Genomic DNA, 25,591 nt, shown 5'->3' with positions numbered 1-25,591 from the left:
TCACTGAGTAATGACTTCCTTCACAGGGCCGCTTTATAAAAATGTATTAAAATTATGCATGCGGGCAATAACCTGTGACTAATCAAAAATCAAATTGATCTGATTAAAAAAAATGTTAATCATTTGACTGCATTGACATAAATGCGTACCAGTAATCACCTAATATTATTACATTATTGCCTATGCACTTGATTATTAGATTTTTTCATGTACAAACTAATGTTAGGTTACAAACATATTTTTGTTATTCACTATATAACAATGTAATATTTGGCATGATTAGATAACTTTTAGAAGATGAGCAGTTTTTTTCTGTCAAAATCAAAATAATTATTTGCATTTACTAAAAAAGTATTTTATTAACATACATTTTTCCCAGGCACATACAATGATGTGGCGGGCCTTGAGTTTGACACCTGTGGCCTAAAAGATGTATATTTGAAAATACATTTTTCAAATTTTATTTACAAAAATCCCAGATTGTTAATCTAAATTTAAAAAAAATCAGTAACCCCAACTCCAACCCAATCACAGATTTACAAATATTTTTGAAATTTACAAAGCAATTGAGAAGACATACAAATACAATACAAACAAATATAAAGGCAAGAGTATAAATAATGGTAATAATATCAATAATAGTTGTGAATGTTTTTAATCCAAAAATGTATTCTTAAAAAAATATGTTCTTTAATAAATTCAAGAAAATTATGAATCGATTCAGAATCTGATCTGAATAAATAAAAATTGCAATTTCTTTGTGAATTGGTTGTTTTAAGCACCCTTATTATTCAGCCAATTTTATACTTACAAATACTTCATTTAATACCAAATAAATGTCAAGTATGCTTTAAAAAAATACCTCAAAGAAATCAGCGAAGTGGTTAAAGTACCAACGATAGTCACACACACACTAGGTGTGGTGAAATTATCCTCTGCGTTTGACCCATCACCCCCTGGGAGGTGAGTGGAGCAGTGAGCGGCAGCGGTGGCCGCGCCCGGTAATCATTTTGGTAATTTAACCCCCAATTCCAACCCTTGATGCTGAGTGTCAAGCAGGGAAGTAATGGGTCCTATTTTTATAGTCTTTGATATGACTCGCCTGGGGTTTGAACTCACGACCTACCGATCTCTAACCACAAGAGCCACAATATTTGAAGCGCGTTGTGTTGGGAGACGACTGTAAGTTATGATGTGTCCAGTTTCAGTAATAGTATTGTTCATATTGGACTGAGGAACCAGTCATTTCTAATTCTACGGTTAGCATTACATTTTGCAACACTGGTACCCTTCTGCTTTGGCATCACACAAAAGCCAAAGAAAAAGCAGTCCGTGACACAGTAAATTCATTATCCAGATCTATGGTTATCATCCCACTTTTCCTCCAAAGCAGTCACTGGAAAATGTGGTTTGAACTCCAAAGTTGGCTAAAGGGCTTTGATTATTAACTTGTTGAATATCCATCACAGTGCTCCAGATGTGGCGAAAAAAAGTGGCACCATGAGATCTGGGATCTCTGTGAAGAACAATCCACCAGCACCAGTTCACTGTAAAAGCATCCTCTAGCATTTTTTCCAAGGAGAAGAATTGTTAACACTTTTAACCAGGTTTTATTCTCATCATCATCAGACTCCGCTTCGGCTAAGCCTGCTGAGGAGCCCATCTACTCGTTACCTCCTGACTCATTCCCGTCATCCAACCCAGGGTGAGTACCTATCGTCTATACCAGGGGTCGGGATCATTTTTGGCTGAGAGAGCCATGAAAGCCAAATATATTAAAATGTATTTCCGTGAGAACCATATAATATTTTTTTCAACAGTGAATACAACTAAATGTGTGCATTTTTAAGTAAGACCAAAAGGTTTAGAGTATATTAAGTCTCTCGTCCTTTTTAATAACATTGTTATTTTGAAGCAGAACCAATAATAAATAAAATACTTCTTGAACAGGTGCGGTAGAAAACAAATGGATTAAAATGCATGAGAATGTTTTATATTCTGAACGTTATTAACACTGTGATTACCAGCGCAATTATTAATTACTTATCCTGTTAAGTAATGTCAGCTAAGATTTATCTGAGAGCCAGATGCAGTCATCAAAAGAGCCACATCCGGCTCTAGAGCCATAAGTTCCCTACCCCTGCTCTATACCGTCTAGTGTTCTTCACGCCAGCCTGTGTTGAAACTGTTGGTCATGGCGTTCCCCAGGTACAGCTCCGACTCGCAATCCGTGTCCTTCATGAAGGAGGGCAGCGTGGGCCTGAGGTTGGTGGGCGGCAATGACGTCGGCATCTTTGTGGGAGGAGTGCAGCCCAACAGCCCCGCCTATGTGCAGGGCATGAAAGAGGGCGACCAGATCTTGAAAGTGAGTGGTCGCTTCACTTGACACACATGCCTCGCTGTTTCCCCCTCTGGGGTTGCGGTAGTACTGCATACATAATCAACCCTAGGTTTAATGGCTACATCAAGCCTATTTGAGTGTTGTTCGGCGGGCTAAATGAATAGCTGTGGTGGGCCGGATGTGGCCCACGGGCGGCCAGTTAAATAGACCTGTCATCAGTCTTCTATTTGTGCAAGAAACAGCCTTATTCAATGCAAGCTAATACATCGTACTTATTATACCAAGGTTCGGCTGGCTAAGATTTATGACCAAATATGTGTATTATGTCAACAGCCTCCAGATACACACTTTTCGGTGTTTAGCAATGTGCAGTTATTGGACTGAAATGTTTAATCATTTGTCTTTGGTAACTGGCAAAAAGATTGAACTGAATGGTAAATGGGTTGTACTTGTATAGCGCTTTTCTACCCCTTTTTAAAAGGAGCCCAAAGCGCTTTGACAGTATTTCCACATTCGTCCATTCACACACACATTCACACACTGACGGCGGGAGCTGCCATGCAAGGCGCTCACCAGGCCCCATCAGGAGCAAAGGTGAAGTGTCTTGCCCAAGGACACAACGGACGTGACTAGGATGGTAGAAGGTGGGGATTGAACCAATAACCCTCAGATTGCTGGCACAGCCACTCTACCAAGTTCGCCACGCCGTCCCCTATGAATCCTCCAAGCAGACTATTTGGGGTCATCTTCTCTGTCATCTTCTCTTAGCAAATCCAAAATAACCTAGTAGCATTTACTACTTTGGTGGCTAGAACAGTGATTTTCTACCACTGTGCTACCTTAGTACTACCCACTATTGTGCCGTGAGATATTGTTTGGTGTGCCGTGAGAAATTATGCAACTTCACCTAATTGGTCTAAAATATATTTTTTGCAAATCAATAATCATAGGGGCAGTGTAGCGTACCCAGATGTGAAAAATCTTTTGCACAATCAGCCTTTTCATATAATGCTATAAAGGAATGGAACGACCTCACAACAAACATGAAAAGTTTAACAGATTACTCTTCATTTACAATTGAAGTTAAAAAGTAGCTTTGGAGCAATCATAGCTGCTCACACGGTCACTAAGGTGGGCACTATGTTTGGCAGATCAACTTAATGTGTATTATATTTATCCATGACAGCATTTTTGTTGTAAATTGTGAGGTGTGTCTGTTAAAATCATAGTGGTTTTTACAAAAGATGACAGATGTAAACAAGAGCATGTATTGTCTTTGTGTGATGATGTAAATTAGATGTGGTTGTATTGTATAATAAGTATGTGTCCATGAAAGGGCATTTTATGACTTTTCCTAATTTGATTACGTGATTATGGTATGATTTTATTGTCATAATTTTATTGCAGAATTTTCGTATCCCTTTAATTTAGGTAGCCAGGGACTGCAGATGGAAATTTGCTATTTAGCCATAATCTGGTACAGAACATATCTATCTTTGAGCTTTTTTCTGTGCATTGTCCCTTCAAATAAAGTCAAAAAAATAATAATAATAATAATGATAATAATAATGTGCCGTTGTCTAGTGCCTGTACTGTGTAAAGCTTGGCAGGGTGACCATGTAATACTCCATATCAGTAGGTGGCAGCAGGTAGTTCATTGCTTTGTAGAAGTCCGAACTAGTCAAGGATGGTTTGTTGTGATCCCAATATGCAGAGCACAGCTGGAGACAGCATGCAGGTAAAAAGGTATGTAACGCGTAAACCAAAAATTAAAGAAAAGGCAAGTGTCTCGCTAGGAAAAGGCACTGAAGCATAGCAAACAAAAGTAAAACTGAACTGGCTACAAAGTCAACAAAAGCAGAAAGCTGGACAACAGCAAAAACTTACAGGGTGTGGAGCAAAGACGGCGTCCACAAAGCACATCTGTACATGAAATGACAATCAACAATGTCCCCCACAAAGAAGGATAGCGTACGCACAACTTAAATAGTCTTGATTGCGAAAACAAAGAAGGTGCGGGCAATAGCACTCAAAGGAAGGCGTGAAGCTGCTGCAGGAGAACACCAACAAAACAGGACGGGTCACCAAAATACCAGCGCAAGACAGGAACTAAAGCACTACAAACAGGAAACGATAACAAACTCAAAATAAGGCACGACAACCTGGTGGAATTTCATTTTCTAACCTTTTCTGCTGGTGGTGTGCCTCCGTATTTTTGTTATGAAAAAAATGTGCCTTGGCTCAAAAAAGGTTGAAAAACACTGGGTAGAAGACTCATTGTTGGAAGGCTCCACACCCGCTGGATTAGATATATTTTTATATTTCCCTACATTGGAGAAAATTAGGCTGACATTGAACGGTTGTTCTGTGAAGTTTCAGCAACTACGAGGTGGCTTCCTTAAATTTGTAAAAGAGACTGATGTCAAAATGTATTCCGATTGGAAAAGTAATTGAAAGGTAGATAATTGAGTTGTCTATGGTTTGATGTCAATATTTACCTTTTACTTAGTTGAGTGATGCTTAGTTTATTTTATTTTTTTCTAGTTATTTGTTTAATGTGTATATCATTTTTGTGGGTTACTTGTTTGGGGGGGGGGGGGGGGGGGTAATAAAAAATACTTGTATTTCTTGACTGTATTTGTCAAAAATAAAATAAATTCAGTAAATGTTTAAACAAAATAAATTAAAAAAATAAAATTATGCAGTACAGGCCAAAAGTTTGGACATACCTTCTCCGCAGTGAATGCTTTTTCTTTGTTTTTATGACTATTTATATTGTAGATTGTCACTGAAGGCATGAAAACTATGAATGAACACATGTGGAGTTATGTACTTAACAAAAAAAGGTGAAATAACTATTCTAGTTTCTGCAAACCCTTCGTTCTGATTACTGCTTCGCACACTCCTGGCTTTCTCTCGATGAGCTTCAAGCAAACGTGTGAGGTGAAAACCATTCCAGGTGACTACCTCTTGAAGGTCATCGGAGAATGCCAAGAGTGTGCAAAAAAGAAATCGGAGCAAAGGGTTGCTATTTTGAAGAAACGAGAATATAAAACATGTTTTCCGTTATTTTACCTTTTTTTGTTAAGTACATAACCCCGCATGTGTTCATTCATAGTTTTTCATGCCTTCAGTGACAATGTACAATGTAAATAGTCATGAAAATAAAGAAACACATTGAACGAGGTGTGTCAAAACTTTTGAACTGTACTGCATATTTTAAAAAAAAATATTTATTTTGTTTAAACATTTACTTAACTTATCAAATTTTTGGCATATAGAGTCCAGAAATACAATTGAACCCATGTAATTTTTTTCTTTCCTTATTTTCAGTATACAGCCCTTTGTGGAAAAAGTTAGAACACCCTTGTCATAGATTATACTGTGTACCACAAAAGTTGTCTCATGTTCCCTGCCAGGTCAATAACGTCGACTTTGGCCATTTCACTCGGGAGGAAGCCGCCAATTTCCTTCTGAACATCAAGAGAGGAGAAAAAGTGGACATTCGCACTCAGAATAAGATGGACAGTAAGTAAAGTAGAACTATGTCCTAGGTCCAATCATCGTAATCATTTTTATACTCTTTTTTTTTTTTTTTTTTAGTTTATAAGAAGATCATCAAGTCCAACCTGGGCGACAACTTCTACATTCGCACGCACTTTGACCACGAGACCAATCACCCCATCGGGCTTAACTTCACCCGAGGAGACGTGTTCCGGGTGGTGGACACAATGCATCGTGGGAAGTTGGGCAACTGGTTGGCCGTACGGATGGGCAACGACCTGCATGAGTTGGACAAAGGCACCATCCCTAACCAGAACAGGTACTGAATATGTATATGGTATATTTAGCACCAAATTGTGGTTCTCGTTCACAAGACTCCTGAAGGGCCCGTCTATCTATCCCACCCTAAACCCAATGTTGCTTCCCAATACACACACAATTGATATGTTTACATGCTCTAAAAACTAACTATTGCAAGAATTTGGTTGCAAGCAGCTATTTAAAACACAATTTATGTTAGGGTTCTGACTTCAAAAGATGGGATTAACATATCTAGACTAGATGTGATAACTCCTCCAAAGTAATTAGTTTTTGTTTTTTCGTTTTTTACCTTTCGTCTATCACCGCATCCTTGTTCCAAAATGTTGGTGCTGTGTGTGACTGCCAGGGGAACTGCACTTTTTTGGACTATTTTGCCAATCGTACACAATCATTATGAAATACATGACGTTGGATGTTATCATTCTTCTAAATATCCCATCCATCCATTTTCTACCGCTTATTCCCTTTGGGGTCACGGGGGGGCGCTGGTGCCTATCTCAGCTACAATCGGCCGGAAGGCGGTGTACACCCTGGACAAGTCGCCACCTCATCGCAGGGCCAACACAGATAGACGGACAACATTCACACTCACATTCACACACTAGGCACAATTTTAGTGTTGCCAATCAACCTTCTTTTAAATATTCTAAATATTAAATAAACGCGATCAAAAGTCTGCTTGCAATGAAGCCTATAGGAGCCGAGCAATTCTGCCTATAAACCCCTTAAAAGAATATCCAAACACCTTCATTGAGGTTTTAATATTCAAGATGTAAGTACATATGTAATGTAGTAACGGGCACATTTATAATAACATTTAATATTTCCGAATTTTGATCATTTTAAGCATACACTCAACTTTAATCTCAAAAGCGCATCACGTTTGCTTTTTTAATTTTTTTACTTCAAGGCCTACTGAAACCCACTACTACCGACCACGCAGTCTGATAGTTTATATATCAATGATAAAATCTTAACATTGCAACACATGCCAATACGGCCGGTTTAGTTTACTAAATTACAATTTTAAATGATGACGCGTATGATGACACGTGCGCGTGACGTCTCGGGTTGTAGCGGACATATTAGCCCAGCACCACACACGGCTAAAAGTCGTCTCTTTTCATCGCATAATTACACAGTAATTTGGACATCTGTGTTGCTGAAACTTTTGCAATTTGTTCAATTTATAATGGAGACTATAAATAAGAATGCTGTTGGTGGAAAGGGGTGGATTGAAGCTGCCTTTAGCACCAAGACACAGCCGGTGTTTCATTGTTGTGAAGCTTTAACACAGAGCGGTCAAGCGAACAGGTTTCTCTACGTCATCCAGCAAATTTTTGGATGGGAAAATTGTGATATTAAGTCAGCTCTTACTGGAGCTTTCAGTGGATTATGGGACCTACTCCTGTAGCTGTCAAAAAGGCATCTGTGATCTTGGCTCCTCCATTGGCTTCTCTCTAAGACACTGGCGTTCACCGCAGCCATCCGACTTTCAGGTATGACTTTAGAATCTCACTAAAACACTATTAAAACAATAAGCAGATAAGGGATTTTCCAGAATTATTCTAGTAAATGTTTCTAATAAAACACTGCCGCCGCCCGGAGCCGTCGCTTTTTTTCTTTCTTTTTTTATAAGTGCCTTACTCTAACTTTTCTCATCCACGAATCTTTCATCCTCGCTCAAATTAATGGGGAAATTGTCGCTTTCTCAGTCTGAATAGCTCTTGCTGCTGGAGGCTATGCTTATAAACAATGTGAGGATGTGAGGAGCCCTACAACCCGTGACGACACGCGCACATTGTCTGCTACGTCCGGTAAAGGCAAGGCTTTTTTATTACCTACCAAAAAATGCGAACCTTATCGTCGATGTTCTCTACTAAATCCTTTCAGCAAAAATATGGCAATATCGCGAAATGATCAAGTATGACACATAGAATGGACCTGCTATCCCTGTTTAAATAAGAAAATCTCATTTCAGTAGGCCTTTCATCTTTGATTATTACATAATGCAGACTTTATGAAAGCCAACAAACATAATACAACATCACTTACTGTATACAGTCTGCTGTCATTAGTATGCCAACTGCTGGGATGTTCATATATTCCCATTTAAATGAAGCATGACTTAAAATCCTCACGAAGAAAAGTTTTTCGCCAGTTTCAGGTCCTAAATGGCTGTAAAAGTGTACCAACTGGTTGGAATATCTACTCAGACTTTTTCTGTCCAGGTGAGATAGATGATTTATGATCTAGAACAGGGGTGTCAAAGTCAAGGCCCGCGGGCCAGACGGGTCCACAAATTAATCATCTATGGCCCCCGGGATGATATTTGATTAGTATTTAGAACCGGCCCGCAGGCCACAGCCACCAACTGCTACTGTTTTGCACGCACCAATACGCCATTAGTGTTGGTGCTAGGAATTTTCAAAATGGGGTGCCAGGGACCCCATCAAGTCATAAAAATGGGGTTCTATGGTACATTTTTGGGGTCCCACTTTTTAGTAAGCGTTTTGAAAACAAATGATAAATGTATCCATTATCTTGTTATATCTCACATTCTATATTGTGTTTTGGAAAAGGTTGTCATAAACATTACTTAATTCATTAAAAAAAAAAAATACAAAAGAAAACACATTTTTATGCATATGTAAATTTATTCAGTAATAAACATTCATTCACTTTCTTCTTTCCTTCCCAAACTTTACCCCTGCTGTTTTTTTTTTCTATATTTTTATTGTAATATTTTCAGAATGTTTTTGTTCTATTTTTGGCCAAAGTAAAAAAAAAAATCAGAAGTGTCTTTTTTTGTTAGTTTTAATGCCATGATTTTAATAGTCCGGCCCGCATGTGCACAGATTTTCCTTCATGCGGCTAAAATGAGTTTGACATCCCTGATCTAGAATAAACTTACTGGGAGCAAGGAAGCGAGGCCGCAGCAGACCACTCAATGATGTAAACAGACGGAAGTGATCAACGCACCACTATTAATAGTTTGTCTGCATTAGCGCTTATAATAACAATATCAGTAATACTTGGTTAATATTCAAATCATGAAATGTAAACTGAGTATTTTTAAATGGTTATTTATGGAATGTTATGGGTGAAATAGAGGAGCTCCCATTGGTTCCACTGTAAGCTGACTTGTATTTACGTTTATATTTAGAATGCATTTTTTTTAAATACATCCGTCGTCATTTCTTTCAAAGTGTTCCAAGCTCAGTCTTCAGCTATCCACGTGGAACAAACCATTTTGCATTCTTGATGGGGGGTGTAAGCAGACTTTGACATTCTTAAGTTGATTTAAGCAGTTTTATTATTGTTCAGTTTAGGATTGTACGGTATACCGGTAATAGTATAGTACCGCAATACTAATTAATCATATTCGGTACTTTACTGCCTCTGAAAAGTACCAGTCCGTTAATCCTCGTCTCCATGGCGACAAATAAAGTAAGTTTTTTACAAGTATCATCCCTGCAGGATGAGGAATAGCTCAACATGCTTCACTACACACCATAGCTCACCGGCAAAATGTAAACAAACACCATTAGTGGATCTACAGCTGACATCCAATGTAATGATACCAGGTAGAGCAGCGTATCGAGTCGATACTACTATGATTACGTTGATAATTTTCAGCATCACAAAATCTTCTTTTGTTTTTTTAAAATGTATATTATGTTTGACACAGGAGGACTTTGAATATGACCCATGTATGATCCTGTAACAACTTGGTATCAGATTGATACCCAAATTTGTGGTATGATCCAAAACTAAGTATCAAACAAGAGAAGAAGAAGTGATTATTACATTTTAACAGACGTGTAGATAGAACATGTTAAAAGAGAAAGTAAGCAGATATTAACAGTAAATGAACAAGTAGATTAAGAATTCATTTTCTACCACTTGTCCCTAATAATTTTGACAATATAATAGAATGGAAAAAAACACAATATGTTACTGCATACGTCAACAGACCAATTAGGAGCCTTTGTTTGGTTACTTACTTATAAAATACAAGTTGTCTTGTATGTGCACTATTTTATTTAAGGACAAACTTGCAAAGAGAAACATATGTTTAATGTGCACTAAGATTTTTTTGTCAAAATAAAGCCAATAATATTTTTTTTTATGGTCCCCTTTATTTAGAAAAGTACCGAAAAGTATCAGAATAATTTTGGTACCGGTACCAACATATTGGTATCGGGACAACCATATTATATGGCAGGGGTAGGGAACCTATGGCTCTAGAGCCAGATGTGGCTCTTTTGATGACTGCATCTGGCTCTCAGATAAATCTTAGCTGACATTGCTAAACCAGATAAGTAATGAATAATTCCACTTGTAATCACAGTGTTAAAAATAATGTTGAAAATATAAGACATTCTAATGCATTTTTAATCCATCTATCCGTTTCCTACCGCACCTGTTCAAGATGTTTTGTTAATGGTAAGAAGTTATTTATTTATTATTGGTTAATGTGGGGTTTGCTCTCCTGGGGGTTCTTCAGACCACCAAGCACCAACATGAGAGCCTGTTTCAGGGTTACAATATTGTTTTATTTTTCAATAAGTCTCTCAGTTGCTTTCCAGCAATTGTGTTTTTCTCTTTCGTCCTCGCTCGCGCTCTGGCTCCAGTTCCAACCCCGTCTCTCCTCCTGGCTGCTGCCTATAAACATAGCGACAGGTAATTAGATAACAAGTCCCAGGTGGACCATCTACGCACCTGCGGCTGATTTCGAGGCCGGTCCTGGCAACTCCCCGGTTCGCTGCAGGACCGCAGGCCACACCCCATTCACAGTTAGCTTCAGAATAACAATGTTATTACAAAGAATAAGAGACCTATTATACTCTAGAAATGTTGGTCTTACTTAAAAATGCACGCGTTTAGTTGTGTTCAGTGTTAAAAAAAATATTATATGGCTCTTACGGAAATACATTTTAAAATATTTGGCTTCTCGGCTCCCTCAGCCAAAAAGGTTCCCGACCCCTGTTACATGGTGACATTTTTTCATAACATTTATAATGTTATTTTGTATAACTTACATATTTATTGGCAGAAAAACAATCTTCAAACTTTACAAAAGCCCAGGCTCTCCCTGTGCTTAGGGCCCTGGTGCAACACCCCAACTTTCCCCTCCACGTTGACGCCCCTCATTTGCCGGGTTCCATGTAAAAGACAAAGGTGACTCAATGAAATAAATAGAATATGGCTCTGACTTTGCGTGATGTCTGTAATAAAAAAGACTTCACCAGTCCATTTTGACCTTTCTATTTACATTATTGTAACCAATAAGAGAAGGGAGCAATGTCATGTAAGATATATGAAACCGCGTCATTTCTCTTCCGGACGTTTTTTATCCATCAGGGCCGAGACGCTGGCCAGCCAAGAGCAGGCGCAGAGGGCGAGCGGAGAGAAGCAGCTATCGGGACCCAGGGCTGAGTTCTGGAAACTACGGGGCCTCAGAGGCAACAAAAAGAATGAGAAGAACATGCGGCGCTCTCGGGACGACCTCCTGCAGCTCACCATTCAGGGAAAATTTCCTGCTTATGAGAGAGTCCTGCTCAGAGAAGGTGCTCACTCACTACATAATTAGTATTAGAGAAGCTCATTTTAATGCCGTACATTTCTATCTGCAGCTAATTTCAAACGACCCATCGTCATCCTGGGTCCTCTTAATGATATTGCTATGGAGAAACTGGCCAGAGAGTTGCCTGAAGAATATGAAGTGGCTGGTAGCGTGCCTTTTCTTTTTTTCTGTTTTGATGCATTACACTTCAGACCACCAATTGAAAACAATTTCACTATCTTTTATCAGAAATGGTTCCTCGCAGCGGTGGAGGGGACAGCAGCTCAACGGTCATTAAACTGGACACCGTGAGGAAGATAGCAGAGAAGGTGAGTTAAAAGAGTGAAAGTAAATAAAGGCTATTTTATTTACTCTATTTTGGTTCCAGGACAAGCACCCTCTGCTGGACATCACCCCAACCGCCGTGGAGAGGCTGAACTACATCCAGTACCACCCAATGGTGATATTCCTGGACCCCCACAGCCGCAAAGATGTCAAGGCCATGAGGCAAAGGTACAGCCCTGACTCCAGCAAAAGCTCCAGACGCCTCTACACGCAGGCTCTCAAACTGAGGAAACACTGCAGCCATCTTTTCTCAGGTAGTCCGTCACACACCTGCATGGCATGTGTACTGTTGTGTACGATGACCGCAAAATACATTCCATGATTTTTGTATCCTTCATCCAGCACGTGTTGACCTGCAGCCCGGCTCCAATGTTTGGTACCAACTTCTAAAGGATAAGATTCGCCACCAGCAGTCCAAACCAGTCTGGGTATCTGAAGTCACGGTAAGAAATGTAGTGCATCCAGAAAGTATTCACAGTCCTTTCGCTTTTCAACATTTTGTTATGTTACAGATTTATTCCATAGTGGAAACACATATTTTTGTTAGCAAAATTCTACAGACAATACCCCATAATGGGAAGACATAATACAAAAACAATTGTTCTATTTTTATTTTTTATTGAAAAAAAAACGTGTATAAAAATTCAGTGTATAGAAATTCAGTGTCAAAAAAATTGTTGCTTTAAAAAGCAAGACTTACTTCCGGTAAATTAGGACTGAAGCAATCGATCTTGTTTCAGAACCAGCCAATGAGGTGTAAGTTTGAAGTCACGTGACACAAGTCTTTCAAAACATCATAAAACAGGCAGTTAACTGGGCTACTTTGGCATAATAAAACGTATTTAAAAACTGGCAGCCTTGGTATCAGACATTTACTGCAAAAAAGACTGTAGTACCATTTTTCCATTTACAGTAATATGCTATAAAAATCACTGTGAATTTTTACAGTAAAATTGTGGGGACTGGGCTGCCAGATTTGTTTTGTTTTTTACGGTGTGTGTAAAAACATATATATTAATCAAATGCATAGGCAATTGTATATTGATATCATGAGATGAATCCTAATACATTAATATACAAAAATTATTGACGGTTACAAACGGTCCTATGAGGGCAGCCCAAAAAACAGAATGCAATGATTTGCAAATCTTTTTCAATTTATATTCAATTGAATAGACTGCAAAGACAACATATTTAATGTTCTAACTAAGAAACTTTTTTTTTTTTTTTTTGCAAATAATCATCAACTTAGAATTTATTGGCAGCAACAATTGCAAAAAAGTTGGCACAGGGCCTTTTTTACCACTGTGTTACATGGCCTTTCCTTTTAACAACACTCAGTAAACGTTTGAGAACTGAGTAGACCAATTTTTGGAGCTTTTCAGGTGGAATTCTTTCCCATTCTTGCTTGATGTACAGCTTAAGTTGTTCAACAGTCCGGGGTCTTTTACGCTTCATAATGCGCCACACATTTTCAATGTGAGACAGGTCTGGACTACAGGTATCCCAGTCTATTACCCGCACTCTTTTACTACGAAGCCACACTGTTGTAACACGTGCAGAATGAGGCTTGACCTTGTCTTGCTGCAATAAGCAGGGGCGTCCATGATAACGTTGCATGGATGGCAACATATGTTGCTCCAAAATCTGTATGTACCTTTCAGCATTAATGGTCCCTTCACAGATGTGTAAGTTACCCATACATTGGGCACTAATACACCCCCATTCCATCACAGACGCTGTTTTTTGAACTTTGTACCTATAACAGTTCAGATGGTTCTTTTCCTCTTTGACACGACGTCCACAGTTTCCAAAAACAATTTGAAATGTGGATCCGTCAGACCACAGAATACTTGTCCACTTTGCATCAGTCCATCTTAGATGCCGACGGCGTTTTTGGGTGTTGTTGATAAATGGCTTTTGTTTTGCATAGTAGAGTTTGAACTTGGACTTACAGATGCAGCAGCAAACTGTAGTTACTGACAGTGGTTTTCTGAAATGTTTCTGAGCCCGTGTGGTGATATCATTTACACACTGATGTTACCTTTTGATGCAGTACTGCCTGAGGGATCGAAGGTCACAGCCTTCCCGCTTACATGTAGTGATTTCTCTAGATTCTCTGAACCTTCTGATGATATTACAGACCGTAGATGGTGATATCCCTAAATTCCTCGCAATAGTTCGTTGAGAAATGTTGCTCTTAAACTGGACAATTTGCTCACGCATTTTTTCATAAAGTGGTGACCCTCGCTTGTTTGTGAATGACTGAGCATTTCATGGAAGCTGCTTTCATACCCAATCATGGCGCCCACCTGTTCCCAATTAGCTTTTTCACCTGTGGGATGTTCCAAATAAGTGTTTGATGAGCATTCCTCAACTTTCACAGTCTCTTTTGCCACTTGTGCCAGCTTTTTTGACATGTTGACATATTCTAAGCCTCAAATTCCAAATGAGCTAATATTTGCAAAAAATAACTACGTTTGCCATTTCGAACGTTTAATATTTTGTCTTTGCAGTCCACTCAATTGAATATGAGTTGCATTTGCACATCATTGTATTCTGTTTTTATTTACCATTTACACAACGTGCCAACTTCACTGGTTTTGGGTTTTTTGCATAATTAACTGCTAGCCGCTTGTCAGCTCGAGATGATCGGCATTAAAAGTCATCAATCGTTAATGGCCGATCACATAATTTTAGCGTAGATAGTCCGACCCCGATCGATGGCAGATCAACTGGCAAATCCCTAAGTAGTCTACCAAATATTTTCTTCTGAGTAGTATCCATGCAGTTACATAGGCGGGACGGTACCTGTATATAAGAGAATTTTACAATGCTGTGACACAATTGTAAAGTTGAACCATAACCTCTTGTGTTGACAGCAACTGTGTTGCTGTGTATTGAATATTTGAGGTGAATATTTGTCCAATTGTGGGATGCTATGTCGCTGTTTGGAAGATTACAGTTGTTGCACATTTCCTTGTTACTGGGCCCTGAATAAAAGGCAAAGGTGGATAAATGCTTTCTGATGTGGTCTTTTTGCAGGATTTCTGTGTAAAAGAGCTTGAACTCATCCATGTGGATCTTTTCTCCCTATCCAGTTGGAGAGCGGCGGAGAGCAGGACCTAGACGCTCTGGACCAAACCCAGTCAGATTACCTCAGTGCCGCCAGCGACATGGAGGACACAGATGGCGAGGCCTTCACCGACGGCGAGGCCTACACGGACAACGAGGTCTACACGGACAACGAGGACCTGGAGGAGGCTTACCCGGGTCAAGAGGCAGCCAGGAGGGCCAGAAAATCAGGATCTGCTCTAGCGCGATCGTCCGAGCCCGCCTGGAGCCACCGCAGCCCCGACGACAGTGACCTGGAGCCCCCTTCTGACACGTACTCACCGGGCGGGGAAATACCGCCTCTGATGGACGTGCCTGAGCCGCCAGCACGCCGCCATCAGAGTAGCAGCCCACCCCTCCACCATCCGGACGACTATTACTCTCACCGTAGTTTAACAGACCCTGACTTTAACAGCTACAACTCACTGGCACCCACCACTCCATCGGACGGTCCCCCGGATTTTATTGCCCCCGATCCTTACACGCGGTACTCTATGAGTGAAGCCTCGTACGTGGATGAGCCCCCCGAGAGCCCCCATCAAGCTAGCCTCGCCACTATTGAGGATAAATTACAGCAGGTATGTTGTAAAGGTCAACTGCACTTTTGGGGTGGAATTTTGCCTATGGTTTACAATCCTAATGAGAAAAAAGAAGACAGTTTTTTTTTTTTTTTTTTTGCATTCTAACGTAATAATCGGCTCGTTCTAGGCAATTAATGCGAGCAATCCATTCTGCCTCTAAGACACTTTAAAAATGCATCCAAAACTGCCAACAATACTTGATTTACGTTCCGCAAAATGTATATTAATTAGAGATGTCTGATGATATCGGACTGCTGATATTATCGGCCGATGAATGCTTTAAAATGTAATATCGGAAATTATCTGTATTGGTCTCAAAAAGTAAAATGTATGACTTTTTAAAACGTCGCTGTACGGAGTGGTACAAGGATGTAGGAAGAAGTACAGAGCCTCAATAAACCTTAAAGGCACTGCTTTTGCGTGCCGGCCCAGTCACATATCTACGGCTTTTCACACACACAAGTGAATGCAATGCATACTAGGTCAACAGCCATACAGGTCACACTGAGGGTGGCCGTATTTAAACTTTAACACCGTTACAAATATGCGCCACACTGTGAACCCACACCAAACAAGAATGACAAACCCATTTCGGGAGAACATCCGCACCGTAACACAACAGAACAAATACCCGAAACTCCTTGCTGCACTAACTCTTCCGGGACGCTACCCCCTACCCAAAACCCCGCCCACCTTAACCTGCTCATGCTCTCTCAGGGAGAACATGTCCCAAATTCCAAGCTGCTGTTTTGAGGCATGTAAAAAAAAAATAATGCACTTTGTGACTTCAATAATAAATATGGCAGTGCCATGTTGGCATTTTTTTCCCTAACTTGAGTTAATTTATTTTGGAAAACCTTGTTTCATTGTTTAATGTATCCAACAAAATTAGGCATAATAATGTGTTAATTCCACGACTGTATATATCTGTATCGGTTGACATCGGGATCGGTAATTAAGAGTTGGACAATATCAGATATCGGCAAAAAAACATTATCGGCCATCTCTAGTAAGAACCCTTATTTGATGGTGGTAAGCTACATTTGCCCTGGGGTGGACTGATGGAAATGTGGCTGCAACATACAAATATAACCTAAATAACAAAAACAATGTTCCTGCAATTTAAAAGTACAAATCAAACAGACAGTTTTATGTTCGATGAAAACTCTTGTCTGTGGTAATGTGTTCTTCTCTTTCAGGCCCGACAAGGTGAGCCGCAGGGACAGGGGCAGGACAAAAAGCCCTTGCAGTTTATTGTGTAAGTTTGATCTGCTCTTGTACAGCTTCTGTGTTTTTTTGTAAATATGAATTTTCGCATTCCCATTTTAAAACCACCTGCATGTTTTACATTGTTGCAGGGTGGCCCATCATCACCAAGAAGTCCAGATGAGACGCACGCAGATCCGAGGGGGGAGGGACAGCTCGGAGGAGGACGATATGGACGAGGACGAGGCGGAGGATATCGAATGGGGTCCAGCGACGGAGCTGTAGACCACCCACATGTCCTATATTAGAGTCTAATGATCAAAAAAAGACACTCCTTCAGACTTTACCAATGTAGACATTTTTTTTTATATAAATGCTTGATTTCTGTGTACTGTGTCAAACAAATGATTTCTACTTTTGTTCACAATGCTGCTCTCATCTCACTGTAGTGACTGTCTAAATTTCTTAATAAACTTTGATTTAAAAAATGTTTCATCAATATTGTAGTAACTTTACTTTCTTTCATACACAGGTGAAGCAGTGCTTCCACCAAGTACCGCCATAATGATGAAGCAAGGCAGAGGCTATATTTAACAAGTATATTTAATATTTTTTGACACAATGCACAAACAGCAGAAAGGATTTTCTATATACGGTACATATTTACAGGCTTATTTGGCGTACCACTAGATCAGGGGTGTCAAAACGTTCGGCCTAAGAACAGGTTTTATCAGACCTTTGGGATGAGTTTGCTGAGTATAAAAATGAACCTGAAATTTTTGAATGAAAGAAACTGCTGTTCTAAATGTGTCCACTGGATGGCGAAATAGCAATTATTTGTATCTTTGTAGATATGCTACATATGGACAAAATAAACCACATGACGAGGAAAATGATCCAACTACATAAAAAACACACTGTAATTTGATTTTGATAGTATTTTTTTATCTTGATAAATTGAAATTTATAACCAACAAGTTGACTGATTAATATTGTCACATAATTTATTCAGAAAGAATAAATAATGACAAATAAAGATAGAATACTATTACCGCAATATGTAAGTGTAAAAACCAACTTTACGATTTGTATATTTTCAGAATGTGCTTGGTCTATTTTTATATAAAGAAAACTATCTGAAGTTGTCTTTATATTTAAGTTATCTTGCCGTGATTTTAGCAGTTGGGAGTAGATTTTTCTCCATGTGGCTCCTGATCTAAAATGAGTTTAGCACCCCGACACTTGATGGACAAAGTTCAGCCACAGGTGTCAAACTCAAGGTTCGGGGGCCAGATTTAATTTTATCTGGCCCGCAAACACCCGAAAATTTTATGTGTCAATAAAGTACTTAATATTTTCTCACTAAATAGAATGGATGTTTTTTTATTTTGCCAGAAAAAATATATGTACTACTTGAAATTGCATACGTTTTAATTTTTAAAAGGATCCAATATTGCAACAAATATTACAGTATATGATCATACTTTCCCGACATGTTGTCTAAATAAAAATACTTAACTTTATAGCAAACTACCCATCAAATAAATAAAAATGACAATATGTTTTTATTTACAGCATATTACAGTAAATTGAAAAATACTACTATAGTTTTTTGTTAAAATTCTGTTGACCGAGCTGCCAGTATTTGACTGTAAAATCTATTATTGTTGTTTTTAACAGTGTGTTACTGTAAATGCAAAGACTAGAAAAACTGGCAGATAATTTCCCTGAAAAAAAAAATACTTGTACTGTTTTTCCCTTTAACAATATAATGTTGTAAAAACAAACAATGTGAATTTTGTAGTAAAATTCAGTTTTTTTTTCCACAAAAAACAAACACTGGTATTGTTTTTATATTAAATGTAAGAAATAATAATAAAAACATTTTCGACAGTCTACTTAAAACAATTTATATAATTAATAATGACATCCAGAGGCATATTCAGACATTATTTGCTGTTACAAGCGGCCCTCTAATGGCAGTCAAAGAAAACAAGTTTGACATATCTGCCTTAAGCGCCAGGAGCAAATCTGTATCAAAACCTGCACAATTTATTTGGATACTGCTTTTCTCTCGGCTCTCCATGTGCAGGTGTACCTATTGTTGTGACCACATTCAAACATGACTTTTCTTTTTTTTTTTTGATACTATTATTTTCTAGGGAGTGTGAATGTTGTCTTTCTATCTGTGTTGGCCCTGCGATGATGTGGCAACTTGTCCAGGATGTACACCGCCTTCCGGGCAAATCCAGCTGAGATAGCCTCCCGCGACCCCGAAAGGGACAAGCGGTAGGAAATGGATGGATAGATGGACCTATGTGTTGTTTTTTATGGGGAAAAATACTTTGTATTTTTGTATTTATTTTAGTATAGATTTTTATATTTTATTATTTTGTAGTTATCTGGCGCTCTTCAACGGAAGAGACTATTTGGGGCCTTTAGTGATTTCCTTACATGGCAGTGGAATCACGTGATTTTTCTTAGCCAATCAGTAAAGAGCCGTTATAAAATGCATGGGCCTATTTAATTAATTTATTTTTTTTAAGTTGAATTGCATCATTCGAAAAGTTACAATAAAATGATTACAGGTATGGAAAATTAACTAAAATTAAAATTATGTCGCCAATATCTTGACGTTTTAATTTTACTGACAAGCATGTGAAGGGTTTCTTGTCTTATTTACACATTACATTATTACAGTACATTATTTTATATATAATACTGCATATTAAATAATTGTATTTATTAATATTTAATGTGTTTTTAATATTTTATTTTATCTTAGTTGTTTTGGGGGGTTTTCTGTTGAGGGTCTAGCTTTCATCACAGCGCAGGTGCGTTTCGCCGGCGGAAGGTTACCACGTCGAGTGACGTGGGCGCACGTGCGGTTTGACGGTTGATTGCTTTGATCATCAAAGCCAATTTGCTTGCTTTAAGGCCCAGTCGGCCATTTTCCTGTGTTGTGTTTTGGGGGTTTTTGGGGGGAAAAAAAGAGGTAAAGTTTAGGCTGAAAGACGGTAATAGTGACACTTGTTGATAAAAGTAGATTGCGCCTCTTCCTCCTCCGTTGAGGAAGCGGGCGGCCCGCCTACCTCCCCTTTTTTGTGTGTGTCATCGAGCCCCCGCTCGGCTCGATGAGTGACAATCCGAGGCGGCCCGACAGACACGCGCCGTGGATCAGGACCCACTCGGATGGCAGCGACTCCCCGCTAAGCAGCACCACAAGCGGCACAACACCCAAGTGGCGAGTCGGGGGGTGGGTGGGGGGTCTGTACGTCAAACTCAAAGACGTCGGGATGGACGGCCGAGGCACCCTGAAGATGTTCGCTCGCAAGAAGAGGGAACTTATTAAAACGCCGTCCATCTCTAAGAAGAGCCGGAGTGGAAGTCCAGGACCTCCGAATACGGTAAACTCTAAATAGGGCATGATGGACACTCGCTTCCGGCCTGTGTCCGTGAACGCATCAACTCTTGCGATGTAAAAGCACTGTACAACTTATTGGTGCTTTCACTGGGTCACCAACCTTTTTTTCACCACGGACCGTTTTAATGCAGGCATTATTTTCCACTTGTGTCAGATAAATACTGCAAAAATAAGTGCATAAATACCATCCGTCCATCTTCTTACGCTTATCCGAGGTTGGGTCAGATGCCCGAAAAATTTTTGTGCGCAAATACAACTCACTATATATAACACCCAATTAGTTGGAGTTTTAGGCTTATTTCTTTGCAATGAGCTACCATCAACCTGCCGTAGACTTCAGATGGAAATCAGCGTTCGGCTACAATATGTCACATTTATATTTTCATTAAGTAAAGGCCTTAGTGGCCACATGCGTGGACAGTACCTTTTAGCTCTTATTTCCAAAATTGTGTACACTACTGAGAATTGGGGCTGACATATGGACACGTATACTGCCATCTGGTGGTGTCAGAAGAGTATGACATACAATAAAAATTGTAAAAAAAATAAAGTGTAAAAATAAAAATTTGCATGTCACTACACATGAAGTACACGTTTGTGTACTTATGGACTAAGTACATCATATCAAAAGATGATTTATAGTTTTTATTCTAATTAAGGTCCAATAAGACCAAATAGCAAATAAAAAAAATGTAAACAAACAGCTTGGGCCTTAAGAGGGTGACTGGGTCCACTTGCCTGGATCAGGGTTCCCCAACTTTTTTTGCACCACGGACCAGTTTAATGTAGGCATTGTTTTAGGGACCGGCTTTCCACTTCTGCCAGAAATACTGCAAAAATCCATCCATCCATCCATTTCCTACCGCTTATTCCCTTTCGGGGTCGCGGGGGGCGCTGGCGCCTATCTCAGCTACAATCGGGCGGAAGGCGGGGTACACCCTGGACAAGTCGCCACCTCATCGCAGGGCCAACACAGATAGACAGACAACATTCACACTCACATTCACACACTAGGGCCAATGTAGTGTTGCCAATCAACCTATCCCCAGGTGCATGTCTTTGGAGGTGGGAGGAAGCCGGAGTACCCGGAGGGAACCCACGCATTCACGGGGAGAACATGCAAACTCCACACAGAAAGATCCCGAGCCTGGATTTGAACCCAGGACTGCAGGACCTCTGTATTGTGAGGCAGACGCACTAACCCCTCTGCCACCGTGAAGCCCTACTGCAAAAATAAGTGCGTAAATACAACTCACTACAACGCCGAATTAGTGGAAGTTCTGGGCTTATTTCTTTGCAATGAGATCCCTAGCAGGCTACAATCAGCCTGCTGGGGACTGCAGATGAAAATCAACATTTGGCTACAATATGTCACATATATATTTTAGATATTTTCATTAATGTCCATTGTATCATGTCACAAAGTTATAACAAATATGACAAATAAACAAACCAAACAACCTACTCAGTGGCCAAATGATTAGAGTGCCCGCCCTGAGAATGGTAGGTTGTGAGTTCAAACCCCGGCCGAGTCATACCAAACACTATAAAAATAGGACCCATTACCGCCCTGGTTGGCACTCCGCATCGAGAGTTGGAATTGGGGGTTAAATCACCAAAAATGATTCCCGGGCGCGGCTCCTGCTGCAGCACACTGCTCCCCTCACCTCCAAGGGGGTGAACAAGGGGATGGGTCAATGCAGAGGACACATTTTACCACACCTAGTGTGTGTGTGTGACAATCACTGGTACTTTCACTTCATGCACGGCCACTCTACCAACCGAGCTATGCTCAAAAAGTTTTTGCGTTTGCTCACGGATATGGAAAATTAGAGGGAACATTGTTTTGGGGTATCCATAATACGCCAATAGGGAGAAGTTTTTATCTACACGATGAGTCTGGTCTGTCCTGGTATCCGCGGCGGAGGCTCCGCCATACATCTGAGGCCAACTCACCGAACGCCTAGGGTTCGATCAAACCCACGTTAAGAACTACTGTTCTATGTTTATTATCACTTTTCCACCTAGCCATCCCTGCTATGCCTTTTGTGGCGTTTTAACATTGCTTGTTGTGATAAAGAAGATTTTGAACTTTAAAATAGTGTAACTTAATTTTGTTGACATTCATTCTGTCACTATACAGTACAGACCAGTGGTCCCAAAACTATGACCCACAAGGCCAGATACAGCCCACCAGTGTCCAAAATCCGGCCCACAGGCCCGAGAAAAAAAAAAAAAACGCTATTTAAAATCTGTCCTTTGTAATCCATTTTCTACCGCTTGTTACTCTCGGTGTCTCCTAGCCGCTCAGGCAAATCATATTGTAATTATGATTTGCCTGAGTGCCCCTACTATAATTACGCATAATATTAGGGGCGGCATGGCATGGTGGGTAGAGCGGCCGTGCCAGAAACCTGAGGGTTGCAGGTTCGCTCTGCGCCTCTTCACAACGCTGCCGTCGTGTCCTTGGGCAGGACACTTGACCCTTGTCACCGGTGCCGCTCAAACTGGTGAATGAATGATGAATAAATGATAGGCGGTGGTCGGAGGGGCAGTAGGGGCAAACTGGCAGCCTCACTTTCGTCAGTCTACCCCAGGGCAGCTGTGGCTACAAATGTAGCTTACCACCACCAGGTGTGAATGAATAATGGGTTCTCACTTCTCTGTGTAATAAAAAAGTGCTATATAAAATCTAATCCATTATTATTATTATTGTCTACAAATGCATTTTCCCATCAATAACGTGACATCATTGTGCTCGCGCCGCAGTGTTCTTATCTGTTTATTTGTATTTATTTATTTATTTTATACAACCAGCTATGCATTTTAGGTTAATCAAGGTTTATACCGTTTTGGTTTTGTTTTCTGGTATGTAAAAAATGCTAAAAAAATATATATACACAATATATCAACGTTTTTACCTTTCTTAATTGATTATTTTGTTCGAGGAGACCTTTAGCGTTTATGCTCAGTATTGTTGGGCAACACATATTCATGGGTAGCACATTTTTCCAGAACACCGGGTTTGATTGTGTAGGATATTTGTGGTTCTCTGGCCCACATCCCAAAATTTGAATGCGAGACTAGTTTTGGCCTCTCAATCAGGAGTGCCCAAAACTTTTGCCTCCAAAAGCCAAAGTGAAAATGTGCCAAAGAGCCACGGGCCAAACACAGCAGTTTTAATTGAGGAACAAAAATAGCCTAAATGTAATTCAGTGAATCAGTCAAATCAATGTATTTTATTTGGATTATGGTAAAACTTGACAAGGACACATTTTTGCTCAAGTGATCAACTGTCCATGTGGGCGGCCGTGAGTGTGTGATTCTACGTGAGTCAAACCATCACTTCCGGTGTGAAAGCGAAGCCGTTCTTACATATGTGTGAAAGTGTACGCTGCACAAGCTTGTTGTTTGATGACCTTTTATTCAAAAAGAGGAGCTCAAGGAGCAAATGGTGATGTTCTGTTAGTGTACATGTACCAATGAGGCCTAAGTTTTAAGGTATTTTCTCAATTATTACTATGGCGATGCTGAAGCGTGGGGGCAAACGCAGCTACAACCCTTACTCCACCACCAGTCTAAGGCTTAAGAAAGTGGACGCTCAAGGCAAACAGCGACTGGACATTTTGCCAAACAAACATGTGTGGCTTAAACAGGTAAACGTAGAACCGCGTAGTAAAAAAAAACTGTGTGTGGTCTTTGGGTAGATGTCATAGCAAGTGCTCAGTATTATGTGGAATCATGAGGTTAAAAGTGGCTTCATTTTGTGTAAAGCTTGCCTCATGCGCTGCATTGAGCTATCGTACTGTTTTACCTTCTGGATGGAGAAGCAAACATTGTTGCATTTTTATATTGAAGCAAGCCACAATCTCTTGTAATATGAAAACAGTTATTGATATTAATGTGGTGTACAGGTTATCTGTAAGGTGCTGGGAAAGTGTAAGAATAATAAATACCAAAGTGAAGGGTAAATTAATGAATAATTCATGAATCAAATGTTGTCTCCGTGTTTTTTCACATTGCTGTTTCTGCCGCACCCTTCCACTCATTCGAATCAGGAAGTGTTGCAGGATCTTGTGCAAGCCTTGTGTGCCTTTTGTGTGGCTTGTCAACACAGCGTCGAAAGAGTAGCCATGTTGTCTCTCTCTGTCCCTGACAGTTGTCCATCCTCCAGGAGCAGCCCCGGAAAGATGGTGGCGACTTTACCTTCTCCCCATCGCCCACCTCTTCCTCCTCCTCATCATTGCTCACCCCGACATCTGCCGGGCTTGAGGATGCCTCCCAGTCACACCCAGGCATCCCCAGTCCCCAGCACATTAAGCTGCCGCCAATGCCGTCTCCCGTTGCCACCCTAAAGAGGCCGACCACACTGAGCCGACACGCCAGCGCTGCAGGTCCGACGCTTCTGGCACCAGACTTTCCCACAAATAAAAGTGCTGTCGGTTCTTATTTTTAAACATTTGCATTCAGGGTTCACTCTTCAGTCGTGGGTGTTCACCAAAGGCCAGGCCAAAGGAGCGATGACCCCCACACCACCGTCCGACAGTCCCGATGGCGCTGCCATTGAGGTGGAAGACATCCCTGCCTTGCTGAGGGATGTGGCGCGCTTTGCAGAGGCAGTGGAGAAGCTGAAGGACGTTGTAGTGCTAGCGGAAGGTATTGCCAATCTATCTTCTTTCTTTGAAGTCAATCAAAATCATTGGTGCATCCTAATGTTTGACGCCATTCGAGACGTCTCCAAATTTCATGAGACTTCATACCAGTGAGCACCTACAGTTGTGGTCAACAGTTTACAAACACTTGTGAAGGTTATAATGTCATGGCTGTCTTGAGTTTCCAGTCGTTTCTACAGGTCTTATTTTTTTGTGATAGAGTGATTGGAGCACATAGTTGTTGGTCACAAAAAACATTCATGAAGTTTGGTTCTTTTATGAATTTATTATGGGTCTACTGAAAATGTGATCAAATCTGCATGGTCAAAAGTATACATACAGCAATGTTAATATTTGGTTACATGTCCTTTAGCAAGTGTCACTGCAATAAGGCGCTTTTGCTCGCCATCCGCAAGATTCCAGATGAATTTTTGGCCAGTCCTCTTGACAAAATAGCTGCTGTTCAGCTAAATTAGTTACTTTTCTGACATGGACTTGTTTCTTCAGCATTGTCCACACGCTTAAGTCAGTACT

General features: G+C 40.2%; 2 protein-coding genes across 10 annotated transcripts in view; both read left to right on the top strand.

Annotated features, from left to right (window-relative positions):
• Positions 1-17,480, top strand: part of tjp3 (tight junction protein 3) — a 58,772-nt gene extending 41,292 nt beyond the window's left edge. For all 3 annotated transcript variants that reach the window (XM_061888553.1, XM_061888552.1, XM_061888554.1), the window contains exons 18-30: positions 1,470-1,549; positions 1,630-1,705; positions 2,209-2,365; positions 5,761-5,869; positions 5,945-6,164; positions 11,534-11,739; positions 11,806-11,901; positions 11,985-12,064; positions 12,124-12,334; positions 12,423-12,523; positions 15,182-15,772; positions 16,975-17,033; positions 17,134-17,480. In XM_061888553.1, coding sequence (XP_061744537.1) covers positions 1,470-1,549; positions 1,630-1,705; positions 2,209-2,365; positions 5,761-5,869; positions 5,945-6,164; positions 11,534-11,739; positions 11,806-11,901; positions 11,985-12,064; positions 12,124-12,334; positions 12,423-12,523; positions 15,182-15,772; positions 16,975-17,033; positions 17,134-17,266 — 2,119 coding nt within the window. In that variant the 3' untranslated portion in view covers positions 17,267-17,480. The remainder of the gene's footprint in view (positions 1-1,469; positions 1,550-1,629; positions 1,706-2,208; positions 2,366-5,760; positions 5,870-5,944; positions 6,165-11,533; positions 11,740-11,805; positions 11,902-11,984; positions 12,065-12,123; positions 12,335-12,422; positions 12,524-15,181; positions 15,773-16,974; positions 17,034-17,133) is intronic.
• A 2,395-nt stretch (positions 17,481-19,875) lies between these two features.
• Positions 19,876-25,591, top strand: part of arhgap45b (Rho GTPase activating protein 45b) — a 35,515-nt gene continuing 29,799 nt past the window's right edge. For 2 of the 7 annotated variants that reach the window (XM_061888389.1, XM_061888387.1), the window contains exons 1-3: positions 19,876-20,388; positions 24,565-24,799; positions 24,876-25,061. In XM_061888389.1, the coding sequence (XP_061744373.1) occupies positions 20,116-20,388; positions 24,565-24,799; positions 24,876-25,061 (694 nt within the window). In that variant the 5' untranslated portion in view covers positions 19,876-20,115. Of the gene's footprint in view, positions 20,389-23,787; positions 24,062-24,564; positions 24,800-24,875; positions 25,062-25,591 lie in introns of those variants that run through there. The other 5 variants (XM_061888386.1, XM_061888388.1, XM_061888385.1 and 2 more) reach the window with 5 other exon arrangements.

The sequence above is a fragment of the Nerophis ophidion genome, linkage group LG26 (assembly GCF_033978795.1).
Source record: "Nerophis ophidion isolate RoL-2023_Sa linkage group LG26, RoL_Noph_v1.0, whole genome shotgun sequence".
In the NCBI taxonomy this organism is placed as follows: Eukaryota; Metazoa; Chordata; class Actinopteri; order Syngnathiformes; family Syngnathidae; genus Nerophis; species Nerophis ophidion.
The sequence above is the reverse complement of the archived record's forward strand: the minus strand, read 5'-3'. Positions and strand labels throughout refer to the sequence as shown.